The sequence below is a fragment of the Bos mutus genome, chromosome 12 (assembly GCF_027580195.1).
Source record: "Bos mutus isolate GX-2022 chromosome 12, NWIPB_WYAK_1.1, whole genome shotgun sequence".
NCBI lineage: Eukaryota > Metazoa > Chordata > Mammalia > Artiodactyla > Bovidae > Bos > Bos mutus.
The window spans coordinates 5,175,697-5,189,697 of NC_091628.1; the positions used below are offsets into that span (position 1 = coordinate 5,175,697).

Below are 14,001 nucleotides of genomic sequence, written 5' to 3' on the forward strand. Positions count from 1 at the left end.
TGTCTTAAGAAGACACAGTAATAGAAGTCACCAATATCAAGCAATTTCCTGGGTTTTTGCTGATAGAACTATTGAAATCAAAACTAATTATTTTTCAAGTTGTCCAGAAATTCTTATAACTAATATTTATATAAAGATGTATAACTAAGCAATTGCCAAATTTGAAATGGAAAATATTTCCTTTTTGAAGCTAAGTTTATTTTTCTCAAAAATACTAAGGGATAACATTTTTTCTAGCAAGTTTTTCTAAGATTTTAAACATATTATTTCTCAAACATTCTAACTTCTTACTGTTACCTCATCTACTGAAATAGGGACATCAGTAAAAGTGCATTTTGGTAACCTCATACTGTGGATGGATAATCCTTCTCATGGCAATTATAAGTGCATATATATATATATATATATATATATATATCAGTTCTGCATATGCAGTTGCTCTGGTGTTATGGAAAAAGAGCAAAAATCTATCAAACATTCAGTCCTAAAATAATTTCAGTATACTCTGTTAAAATATACTGTGTGCAAAATAAAATGAAGAGCTTTTAGCAAAAGTTTTTACTGAAATGGAGGACACGAAAATTCTAGGTATAAGTATAATTCAATCATTGCTTAACAATGATTACTGATTCAGGTAGAAATATTGTAAAAGTATACCAGTTGATGACTTATGCTTAAATTACATTTTTAAAGTTACCACCAAGTGGAGCTTAAGAAAACATACCTAAGCACCACAGTTGCTGGAAAGAAATTAGTTGAGTCATGCAAGTTAAACCTATCACTTAAAAATAAATATGCCATCAAAATAGCACTAGAAAAGTTGAGAATATAGTCATTATCCATATTATATATATATCCATATTAATATAATTTACAAACATGTATCCGGTGTTTCTTGAAAACAGCATATATCTACAAAACGATTATGAATATATAGCTTTGAAAACATAAAATAGAGCTTTAATGTTCACACTTTCATATTCTACAAAGGCTGCTTCTAGTTGATGAAAGAAGTAAACAAGAAATTTTCCTTTAAATGGTCCCTTTAATATGTTTCATTAATTAAAAATCAATCAAAAATATTACAAGCCTAAAAAATAAATATTTTTCTTACAGCGTGTATTCTACCAAATAAGTTTCAAGATGATAACCATCTTTACCTTGCTTGTTTTTCATTCAACACAAATATGGTTCACGACCATTTCAGAGAATAGAAATATATAGAAAATAACTCAAATCTTTAAATATTTCATAATGTATGAAATAAAATGCATTTCTTATACCATTAAATTATTTTAATATATTCCATTCCCCTAATCAGAACTAAGTCTATTTATGTAGATTAGTTACATCTAAAGTCTAATTTATCCAACCTGTATTTATCCTTTGATCACAAAGCTTGTTAACTTAAATGGTCTTTTATTGTTATGATTCATTTTCCCATAATTATGCTGTTTAACTGCCTTATTTTTTGAATAAATATATGCAAACGTGCCAATCATATTTAGCACAGTTATGCTAGATGCTCAATGAACTGTAAGAGTCATTTCACTACAATAAAATTCCTTGGAATAGATCCAGGGCAGAGCCTACAAATACCAGTAATCAGAATGTCACTAGGATCAGAACAGACAAATAGAAGTGTGTCGCATGTATATCAATAGATTCTCTCAAACACTGTCTGAAACCAATTTTACAGTCTATCACTGGAAGAACACAGTGCACAAGAGTGAAAAGTGCCACCCACACTCCACAACTTTGCATCTGTATTTTGCTACATCTTTTTTTTTTTTTTTTGCTTTACTTTAAAAATATTGAATTTATACTTCTGCAGTAGCAAGGACGCAATAACAGGCTTCTGCTTAGTCACAGGACAGAATGTTGATGCCATTATGAACTTCTTTATTATAAGATAATTTATTTCAGGAGACCAAAGGATAGCAATACATCACTGTCAAAGCTAGTGGTGAAAGCTATGACTAACTGTAAAATACTGTGTGCCTCTGAAGGGAATTCTTGTCAATGTCTCCTTTGCTAAAACAGGTTGACAATAGGTTAGTGTAGGTCCAATGAAGATTTAAAAGCGTTTCGTAGATGGGTGTCAGAAGTCAACACTATCTTCAAATTGATAGGCAAGATGACCATTATGTTAGTCTCTAACAAATAGACAGTCATTGGTTGAAGGAATTCAATAGGAAAAAAAAAAAAAAAACACCCTCTCCCTAATGACTTTACTAAAAGATGGCTTTAAGATAATGCCCAATGGGATTTATTAAACAGAAGCATCACTGAGGGGAATACATTCTGAAGCAATGACTAAAATCACAATTAACAGGTGCATTTGTAAGAATTTACCCACTATTGAGTGTATTGCAAAACTTCTCAGCGTAGGGGAGTTAAGTTTCACTTCCTAACTAGCATGAGACCAGTTCCAGTGGCTTCACCTTCCCCCTCTGGTTTCATCAGCAGGCTCCCAGCATATACTCTCACAGTGCCTCTAGACACCCCACCACACTACCTAGAGAATCAGAAAACTTGGGTTTCCTGCATTGCGGGCAGATTCTTTACCATCTGAGCCACCAGGGAAGCCCCAATCTACATAAACTCCAACCTACTGTCCACTGAAAGCCAGCTGTTCCTGAACTACTCTGGAATAACCGCCTCTATTTTAAGGAACTTCAAAATGTTTGAAGCTTGAAACAGTGAGATTATCAAGTTTAAAAATATTTTCAAGGGCCCAGGCTCTCCACCTGCGTGCCTTACCCCCGCCCGTCCCTTCGCGGGGCTCTGCGCCGGCGCGGTTCCCGCCGGGGCGCGCAAAATTAAAAAAAAAAAAAAAATATTTTCAAGGAAAAAGCAAGGTTTGAGTTCATCCTAGAAAAGAAAACTACCTTTGAAATAAAAAAGTATAAAAATGGGCTAATATTTGTGCTTGACCTTTATGTACATTATACTGAAAACGTAAAGACATATACACATGTACATGAATACATTAATTTCTCCAGGAAGTTTGATTGTTCACATTTTCATAAATATGGGCAGAGCCAGCCTTCACTGAATTAAGGCATGTAAACCTTTATTAACCTTAAATTTTTTAAAATATTTTCTTAATTTACATCTCTTACTTATATAGATGTATTTCTACTGCATTTATTACATAAGCAGCACTAACAGTGAAAAATTTGAAACTGGAAAATAGTAGTGAAACATGATGAAGTATAAATATTACTGTTTTCAACAATATTAAATATTTATCTACAGATTTAAATATGTATATTTCTTAGTCTTTTAAGAGATAATGTTTGGGATTATTTTAAAAATAACATTTATTTTAACCTCATATAAATGTATATCTATGCAGCATAAAAAAGTGAATAAAATGTACTATAAGAGCAACTTTATAAATAAAACTTTTTTGGTGTTCTTATTTTATTTTTTGTTTGACTTGATCAATATAGTGACAGGCAACAGGTAATGCTTTAGAACATGTAAATTTATTTTCTTGAATAAAAATATGTTCAAGCAGTTGAAATAGGAACTTTAGAGCATGCTTTTCTATGGCCTGATTGCACACAGCCTTAAATAGCAAGATGATGCCAAGAATAAAATCCTCCTTCCAGACTTCTATATAATAGTATTATTGATATTACAAAATTCACTCATAGAATTCAATAAAAATTATAGAGTCACTCAAAGAACTTAAATAAAATTAAAAATCATCTTACTCTTACATTTTAAAAGACTGATAAAGATGTAAGAATAAGACCTTAAAGATACTAAAGTACTATCTAGCTAATATTTTGAAAATTTTCTTGAAAACTAAAAAATATTGGTTAAAGAAACTATTACCTCATGAGCAGTTAGAGCAGCTGATACTAAAAGTGAGCCTAGGGGTTCTAGTTCATATAGTAAAAATGTTATGACTTTTGTTTTTTTATTTATTATAAAATAGAGAAATGCACAGAGATTTACACTGCAGCTGAGATTTTCAAAAGCAAACACAAAACTAAGAATAAAAATAATAACATATTAAGAATGATAATAATTTGAATTTTAAACTCTTCTCCAAAGAAACTCAAACTGCTGAATATCCACCTTAATTGCTGAGTAACTTTTAAAGTTTATTCCTACTTTATTCGTACTATTTTTAATATAGTAAAAACAGGAAGCCAGCTTCCCTGGTGGCTCAGATGGTAAAGAATCTGCCTATAATGCAGAAGACTCAGGTTCAAACTCTGGTTTGGGAAGATCCCCTGGAGAAGGGAATGGCAACCCACTCCAGTATTCTTGCCTGGAGAATTCCATGGACAGAGGAGCCTGGTGAGCTATAATCTGTGGGGCTGCAGAGTCAGACATGACGGAGCGACTAACACTTCAACTTCAAAAACAGAAAGATATGTTTTATGATTGTGTATTCACGTGAATTTGAAGTAGAACTGAAACCTACCTTTTAAAAAAAACTTAAAAAACCGAACTGGACAAGATAATTCTAGAGGCATGCAGTAAGATAGGGATATTCCCTTCCTATTCAGCCCATCACAAACCCTAGAAATAGAGATGTATATCAAGTTTATGGAAATAAGTGCATGTGATTAATAAAATGGTTTCATCTTGGAATAACACTGCAAAAGATTCTTGAAAATCATGAATGGAAAAAAAGTTATTCACATACTTTGTGATTGTTACTGAAATGCCTACCATACCAGAGTATGAAGTTTTGAAAATTGTGGTCTTAAGAACTCATCTGGGCCCCAAGCCAAAAATCTCTTGTATTAGAGAAGTAGCAATAAGACAGACAACGGTTAATGTTGCTAGGAAAGATGTATTTTGTCTTTCACCCTTTCATTCTAAGATACTGACTTTATTATCTACATTATGATACTAGAGTCCTCTATGCCTCAATCTCATTTTTATATATTTGGATTGACTGAAGGTATTTTCATATGTTTAATTCACTTTTATTGAAAAGGCCATCCAGGTATATCAAAAGGATTTCCTCTTCCAGGATAAAAAGTCTAAAGTCAACCAGAATGTGAATCTTTTAAAATTGAACTGTAAAACACTGTGTAAGAATGTATTCCTTTCAAAAATTTATTTTAGTATATCTTATTCTGTTGGCTCAACATACTTTCTTCTATGACAGCATATTAAGATGACTACATTTTATGTGCTACCAATAAAAAAAAAAAAACAACTGAAAACACAGAAGTTTAAACAAAACTGGAAATTCTCCCACCAGTGAGAAGTCCCCAGCCTCCTTCCTCTTTGCAACCAGGCCATCATTGAAAACACCTGTGGAAAATTTACCCAGCTACCTAGTAATTCTTGATAAGTCACGATTAGCAGTAACTTGTGACAATTTGTAATGACCTCCACTTGATTTTAGATTCTCATACTAAACTATGAAATAATTCACATGAAAACTGCTCCAATGAAGAGTGCTTTTATAAATTTGTGTAATAATCTATTTGTCTAACTGACCACAAAATCTGTGTTCCTGTTTTATTCCAAATTACTTTTGTGGCTTTAAAGTTAATAAGATATTTCATTATAATAATATTGTATTATGATTCACACTACTGAGGATGTTTTAATCACTAGTCAATTGTTTGAACACTTTATAGATTGACTTTAAATGGGCTGAGAAACTTGAAGAAAATCTTCAATAAAATACTTTTTCACAAACCACTGTTTTTACACCAACTTACATGATTTTTTGGCATCTATTCTCAATAAAAATTCATGCCAAAAAATCTATAGATATTAATCCTAAAATTTTAGAGCCTGCAACTCACACAAAATCTTCTGAAAAATTTTAATTTGCGTTGTAACATGAGTCTTATAATCCCAAAGTTCCTAAATTTCATTTCACCACCCTTTAACAGTGTATCTCAAAACAGTATGATTTTTTTTTTTCATTTTATACTCTGCGAATATTCTAAACAGCACCCAAGATGCTGGAAAATAAAGATAAACCAGACCCAATAGTTCCTTCTTCATCTGTATTCTGTGGATTAAAATTCTTCCTTCAGAAAGACATGGGTTTAATAGTATGTTTCCTCAGCAGGTTGTGTTAAATAAACACACATTAATAAATGAACTTGAAACAAGAATATGGGATGCCTGAACACTTTAATTTGAGCTTGTCAGTTCTGCACAAAGTGTTTGCAGCACACTAGTTTAAAAAAGAAAGCAAAAAAGCAAGGTCACTGTACTCAATTTACTCTGTTCCCCATAATAGGCACTGAGAAAAACTTGACACAGTTACAAGGAAATTAACATATTAGGAACTTAAAAGGCATCCCTTATAAGACTGCAAAAACTCCCAGTTGTAGAAGCAATATGGGCAACTGAGCCAGGTTGGAAACCATTTCAAGAACTTAAACTTATCCTGTGTCTTTATGTCATGAAGTACGATTCTGGAAGAAAGGGAATAGCAGGAAAACAAGGAAGTTTGCCTCCTTTGTTTTCTGTTTAAACTCTCTCTCCCCAGCGTGTGTGTGTGTGTGTGTGTGTGTGTGTGTGTGTGTGTGTGTGAGATTTGCCCTGGCTCAAGTTTTACTGCTAATGAGAGGAATCATCATCATCTGTCCCTCGGGCAATGGCCAGATTCAAGACGGTATGGTGTAAACACTGCTCAAGGACCCCTGTCCGTCAAAGCCTCCTGGGTACTTCCACCCAAGATTGCTTCTCCCTAAACTGATCAGGAATCAGGCTTGCTGAGGATTTCACTGCACAAACTTCATTCTTATTGGACACTAAATAAGAATTCAACTCATAGTACTTGAAGAGGAAGATTAAGCACTAACCCTCTGTGATATCTTTTTAACTGTCAATGGTAAAACTATAAGAAAGTATATAACAAGTGTATTTATAGAAATTATCATAAATACCAGTTTTACACACAGACTTTCATAGAAACTATAATTTTTATGGGAGAAATTTCTTGTTCAGTTTTATAGAGATCGCCAAAAATCATGATTACTAGTGCATAGCAAACATTGTAAAAAATGGGATTTAAAACTACAATGGATACTCTGGTATTCAGTAGTGTTCAGTATGAGTCTGATTTACAAGGACATTAAAATATTATAAGACACTGTTTTGCTGAGTTTTACTATTTGTTACACTTCTGTTTAAAATGATAAGATTATGAAATTCTACTACTCTGTTTTATAATAATAAATGTTTTTAATAATAAAAACATTACTGAGTCAAGTGTCACTAAAAGGTATTTGTTTTTCTAAAGCACAAAATTCTGAGTAAATTATTTTCATTTGCCCCAAACTAATTTTCCTCCCAAAATGTCACTTTCAGTAAACTCAATTTCAAATTGCAAGTATTGCTCATCCAGAGTAATCTTTAGCAACACACATTGATAAGCAAAAATTAAGTTTGTTTTTGTGACACAACCCAATAGTAGATAAAGAAACTAGGCAATAACTAAACACAGTACAATCAACTGCTTTTGTTAGTCTAGAGCCCATGCTGGGTCAGTTAGTTTTTTTCATATACCAATAATGTGAATCTACTATCTGATTTATATTAAATATCACTTAGATATACTGAAAATATGCAGTATGCAAACTAAATGCATCCTGGAATTCTTTTGGTACAGGTGCCTTTAGTGCAACTTTGCCTCCTGTTTTCACAGCAGAGAATGAGACCAGCCCTCCAATGTACTCTGTTCATCTCTCAGTGACTTTAAGGAAACAGATCAGGAAAACCACAGGACAAAATAAATATAAACTTTTCATAGATATATATAAGTCATATCTAGAGCCTATACTTTTTCAAGTTTCTCAAAGATCTTCAGAATATAATTCACATTTCCAAGCTTAAGCTACACTAATGCACTGTCTGCAGTTTCAGCTGAAGAATTAATAAGATTTGTGCCCTTTAGAATACTTTTTAAATAGAAACACTGATTTGGGGGTGGTGGTAAAAACTGGTATGATTCAGGCTCTGAAAATTCTGACGGCTTGTTGGTTGATATGCTGTACTTAAGTAGTTAGCCTCTTTTAAAAAGTAATTAGCTACTTAATACTGGGGAATACATTTCTTTTGCCATCAGATTTTTTTTAATGAAATACAAAAATTTTAAGTGAATTAACTGAAAAAAATGTTCTACTCTAGTAATCCTCTGTTGTGGAGAGAAATGCAGACCAGCAAAGTAAAATAAACTGTGAACACTGAACCCGGGTAACATTTTAAAACCTATAAAAAAATAAACGTCTAAAATGCAACAAAAGTAAGACATTTTACATCTTATAAATTTTCGACTATTCACATGGGAGGGGTTATGTGTAGACTATGCTGTGCAGGCAGTGGCCCAAGTGGAAATCCTTTTCCGTAAGTGCCCCTCTCACAGCTGCTGGCAGTGTGGCTCTTCCTGTTTCAAAGGTTTCAGGACAGCTCCCCAAGCCAGCAAGAAAGTGAAGTCCCAGTGATGCTAAAAGTCTCCTACCTGAATTATGGACATCCGCGTGGCTGGGGTCTCGCTCGCGTTAGTCCCTTGTCCGGTAAAGCTGGTGTGGCAGCCCGCGTGGCCCTGGGGAACAGTCAGGTTGTTGGAGGCCGGTTTGAGATACATCACCTCGGACCGGGGCGAGCTGAGCGGCAGGCGCGTCTGGTAGTCGAAGTACATGGGGGAAGTGGCCAGGGAGGGGCTGCTCACCACATTCATGACGTTCATGGCGTTCCTCTCCTCCACCTCGCTCTGCACCAGCATGATATCGTTTTTGTTGATCTTCTTCTTCTTGCCCTTGCCCCCGCCCAGCTGCGGGTGGCTGTACTCGGCGATGCGGCAGTTGTAAGTGCGAATCTCCTTGTTCTCGCGCTTGCACTTAACAGCGATGGTGATCATGGCCGCTAGGAGGATGATGGAGATGGTGCTCAGGGTCACGATGAGCGGCAGCGACATGTCCCAGTGGCGCTGCTCACCGTTCACCCGGGGAACGCCCTCGGGCAAGGAGCCGCTCACCGAGCGGATGATGAGCTTGGCCACCGCGGACAGGGTGGGCTTGCCGTGGTCCGTCACCTTCACGACCAGCTCCACCACTGGCGTCACGTCCTCCCAGAAGGGGTGCAGCGTGCGGATCTCGCCGCTGGATGGGTCGATTTCAAACAGGTGGTCGTCGTTCCCGTCCACGATCTCGTAGGTGAGGCGCCCGCTCTCGCCGAAATCGCTGTCGAGGGCGCGCACGGTGCTCACCAGGTAGCCCAGACCGGCGTTGCGCGGCACCTGCAGCTCGGCCGTGTCGTTCTGCAGCGTGGGCAGCACGATCACCGGAGCGTTGTCATTCACGTCTAGCACCGTCACCCTCACCGTGGCGTTGCTCTCCAAGTGCGCGGGCGCCCCGGAGTCCTTAGCAAGCACCTTGAACTCAAACGCCTTGGTCTGCTCATAGTTAAAGGAGCGCAGGGCGTAGATGGCCCCGTTGGTGGGGTTCACGGAGACGTAGGTGTAAATGGACACGTCGCCGATGTGCGAGGGCAGGATGGAATAGGACACCGTGCCGTTTTGGCCCAGGTCGGGGTCCTGGGCCAGCACCGAGCCCAGATACTCTCCTGGGATGTTGTTTTCGTGCACCTGCAGCACGTAGAGCCCCTTCGTGAAACGAGGCGGGTTGTCATTCTCGTCCAGAATCTTGACGGCGAACGACTTGGTGGAGTTGAGTGGGGGCGAGCCCCCGTCCCGCGCCACGATCGTCACGTTGTACTCGTCCTGGGTCTCGCGGTCCAGAGGGCGGTCGGTCACCACCGTGAAGAAGTTGTCGTAGTTCTCCTCCAGCTTGAAGGGCACGGAGCCTCCCGGGCCGCCAAGGCCGCCGCCGCCGCCCGGCCCGCCTCCTCCCAGGACCCGGCACTGCAGCTGCCCGTTCTTGCCCGAGTCTCGGTCGGTGACCCGCACCAGGGCGATGACGGTGCCGGGCGGGGCCGCCTCGCTCAGCGCCCCCTGGCGCACGGAGACGAAACCGATGGACGGCGCGTTGTCGTTGCGGTCGATGAGCTTGACCGTGACCTTGCAGTGGGCCGGGATAGGGTTGGGACCCAGGTCTCGGGCCTGCACGTCGATCTCCAGCATCCCGTTCTCCTCATAGTCCAGGTTGCCCTTGACCCGGATCAGGCCGGTCTTGGGGTCGATGGAGAAGAGCTCCCGCACGCGGTCGGGCACGTAGCTGCTGAAAGAGTAGAGCACTTCGCCATTGGGACCCTCGTCGGCGTCGGTGGCGTTCAGATCAATGACCACGGTGCCCAGCGGGGCGTTTTCGGGCAGCTCCACCAGGTAGGAGGGCGCCTCGAAGACGGGGCTGTTGTCGTTCGAGTCAATCACCTTCACGTTGATTTGCACCGTGGCGGAGCGCGGCGGCTCGCCGCCGTCCAGGGCGGTCAGCACCAGAGTGTGATGGTTCTGCTGCTCGCGGTCTAGCGCCTTCTGGATAACCAGCTCTGGGAACTTGGAGCCGTCGCCGCGGGACTTGACGTCCAACGCGAACAGGCCGTGGTCATCGCGCGTCAGCAGGTAAGTGCGGAGCCCGTTCTCGCCGGCGTCGGGGTCGTGTGCACTGGTGAGCGGGAAGCGGGTGCCCGGGGCCGCGTTCTCTGAGATGTCCATCTCAATCTGGTCCGAGGGGAAGGAGGGAGCGTTGTCGTTGATGTCCTGAATCTCTACCTTGATCATACAAATCTCCTTGTCATTGGCGAACACCTCGAGGGACAGCTGGCACTTGGCGTTGTGGCGGCACAAAGACTCGCGGTCAATGCGCTGCTTGGTGTAGAGGAGCCCGCTGTCCGCTTCCACGTCCAGCAGGTGCGGCGCCGAGTTCTCCAGCACCCGATAGCTGCTAGACTTGCTTCGCCCGCCACCACCGCCGCCTCGCTCTGAGGGCGGAAGCCCGGGCTGCAGTCGAGCATCCTTGCCGATGTTGCCGATCACCGTGCCGGCCCCTTGCTCCTCCGGCACTGAGTAGTTCAGGTTTTTGAGCGTCAGGGCAGGAGCCCATAGGAGGAAACAGCAACAGATGGAAAGATACATCCCAGACCGGCGGGGTGTTGGCAGAAGCAGCCGGACTGGAGGGGCTAGCGGATGGGTGCGCGCCAGCTTGGGGCTCCGGGCGCAGCTTCCGCGCCCGACGCGAGCCACAAGTCTCTGGATCCTCTCTTCCTTCCGCTCCCGGGATGCGGCACCCGGCGGTCTCTCCTTATTCCGCTCAAGTTCCCCGAACCTGTTGATCTACAGCATCCGCACTGGGCTGGGAGCAGCGGTGCAGCGGAGCTGCAGGGACACTGAGCAAGGCGGAGGCTCCCTGCGGCTGGGGGCGAGCCCGGGGCTTTGTCTCTCCCTCCTGGACTTCGGGCGACTCAAACTTGAGCGATGAGAGCAGCGATAAGAAGGAAATCGCGTCTGGGGAGGATGGTAATGAGCTGAAGAATCCGTAGGTTTTCCTCACTCCCGCTAGGGCGCTGCAAATCCACTCCAGCTTTTTGCCTCCGGAATACTCTTCACATCGGGTGGGGGAGGGAGCTGGGAGGTGTGTCTCTAGGCAGATCAGAAAGTGAAATCCTTACTTGTTTCTCTTCTTCAGTGATGAAATTGATGGGAATGAGGAACAACGAAGAGAGAGAGAGTCAGATATATTGAAGCTTCCCCGAAGCCTTGTGAAATGTCTGCTTGCTTCGCGGGTTGGTCTGTTTTCAGGCAGTGTTTTGCTGCATTTAGAGATCTAATCTCGCATTGGCGGCTGAGGCAGCGGTGGCGGCAGACTGCATCTCCAAGCCAAGGGTGTTTCTTTATTATTATTATTTTTTTCCTCCTTCTCTCCGTTCCGAACAGCCGAAGGGAGGGGAGGAAATGCAGCGCAAAGAACTAGTGTCCGGATTTGTAGTTTCCTCCCTCCACGAGGCTCCTCCCTCTCTTCCTCGGAAAAGGCTCTCCCCAAAGTCGAGGAAGCCACAGCCTGATCTGCGTTTGCGGTTGGAGTCTGTCGGGAGGAGGAAAATGTAGAGATGTATCTCCGCCTCTGTTGGTAGAACGCACTCTGATTTCTTACGCTGAGCCAGTAGCCGCCGCTACCATCCCATTCTCTGCCCCCGAGCAAGGACTTCTCTCCCTGCAGTTTAATTCCAGTTTGCTTTTCTTCCCAGGCGAAAGGAAATCAACAGGCAACTCATGGTTGGATGTGCAGATTTGAAGGGGGAGGGAGAGGCGGAATAAAAAGGAAGGGGGAGCCACCCTCCCAGTCCTCGCACACACACTCTCCCTGTCTCTCGCTAGAAGGGAAACAGTCTCTGCATTCAGAGGGTTGGGCTGTCAAGTGCCTCTCTTTTCTTTCTATTCAGCATCTCCTTCCAATGGCCCTGCCTCCCAGTCCTCTTCATCTAGAAAGGAAAACCTTGGCGAGGAATAAAAGTGGTGAATATTTGAAGCGAATAAAGTGCGGGCTTTTTCTTTTTTCTTCAATTTTTTTTTTTCCTATAGTAGGAGTGGGTTGGATGAAAGGAACACATCAAGGTTTGGCGTGATGCATTCTGCAGTCTCGCTCTCGCAGTCTCTCTGGGCGAGTCGCGAGGGCAGCGGACTAAGAGCTGCCGCCGCGGCGGTCCAGCCGGGGCACCCGCCCCGGGGAGCTACCGCCCAGGGGATGCTAGGCACGGGTCTGTCTACACATTATCTCGGATTCTCGAGGCGCCTCGACAAACGGGAATGACACATCCAGAAATGCAGGTGTTCCGATCTGCCGGATGAGTCAGAAACAGCGGAACGAATCGAATTCACTCTCGCCTCATGGTCCTCCCTTCACAGACATTAGTTGTGGCTTCTTCCTAACGCTTTCTCTGACTCACTCTACAGAAAGAAAAGCCAGATTCATGTTTTGGGGAAAAAAAGAAAAAGCGAGAGAGAGGCAGGGAGGGGAGGAGGGAGGTGAAGCTGAATCCAGCAGCACTTTTACTCTACCTCTTTCTGCCGGAGTCCGAGGCTCTGGAAAGCAAGGCGTCTGTTTTGCTAGGTGTTTTTATTTTAAAAATAAAGGCGTAAAGGAACCCCCAAATCTTTCAATCTTGGGTGAGAAAAAAAGAGAGAAAAAAAAATCTGGATTAGAGAGACTGTTCACAGCTTAGCTCCGCATCACAGTTCACGATTTTCCTGTCAGTGTTTTCTATTCACAAAGTCCAGGACTGGTGTGCGTAGTTAATTGTGCAGTCCGTTGTGGAGGCTTTTTTTTTTTCCTCCTTTTCTGTCACGGGTGGTCTCTTTCAATCTGGTGCCTGACAGGATCAGCTCACAGCCTGGGAAAGACGTGCGGATTTCAAAGCAAATAAATCCATGTCCGCAGGCACAGCACCGATGGAAAGGAAAGGTAAAAATTCAACAGTTGGAGCGGCGTCCCCCCGGCCGCCCTCCGCTGCCGCATCCGCCGGGCTCGCAGTCCCCGCTCTCTCCCCAGCGCCTCTCGCTGACTGACTCTATTCACCTCACGCCGCCGCTTAAACATTGATACTGATTCCCCGCCAGCCAATAAGCGCGAGGCGCCAGGCCCGGCCTCCCCGGCCCGCGTCCAATGGGAGCGCCGGACAGACGACGGGGGCGGGGCCTGTGGCCCCGGCGCCTCAGAGCCATTGATCAGAGCCGCGAGACGGGGCCCGGCCGTGCTGGCCCAGCCCCGCGCTCGCCGCGGCGGGGGCGCCCCGGGCCTCGCCGCAGGGTCCCCCGAGTCTTAAACTGCCGGGAGAAACGCCTCCTCCGTCTTCCTCTGGAAAAAAAGAGAATCTGAAAAAAAAAAAGTTTGACAGCAATTTATTTATTGTTTTATCCGATGTACGCGGAACCCGGAATCGCAGAGTGCTTGCAGAATAAGATAGCTGCGGTCTTCCTGTTGGGCTTCTGCTCTCTCTCTCTCTCTCTCTCTCTCTCTCTCTCTCTCTCTCTCTCACACACACACACACACACGAACGCACGCGCCGTACATTCACCCATACCAAGGGAGACGTAGATCTTCC

General features: G+C 43.0%; 1 protein-coding gene across 2 annotated transcripts in view; it reads right to left on the minus strand.

Annotated features, from left to right (window-relative positions):
• Positions 1-13,448, minus strand: part of PCDH17 (protocadherin 17) — a 116,443-nt gene extending 102,995 nt beyond the window's left edge. For both annotated transcript variants that reach the window (XM_070380220.1, XM_005894560.2), the window contains exon 1: positions 8,468-13,448. In XM_070380220.1, coding sequence (XP_070236321.1) covers positions 8,468-11,038 — 2,571 coding nt within the window. In that variant the 5' untranslated portion in view covers positions 11,039-13,448. The remainder of the gene's footprint in view (positions 1-8,467) is intronic.
• Between the last annotated feature and the right edge of the window lie 553 nt (positions 13,449-14,001).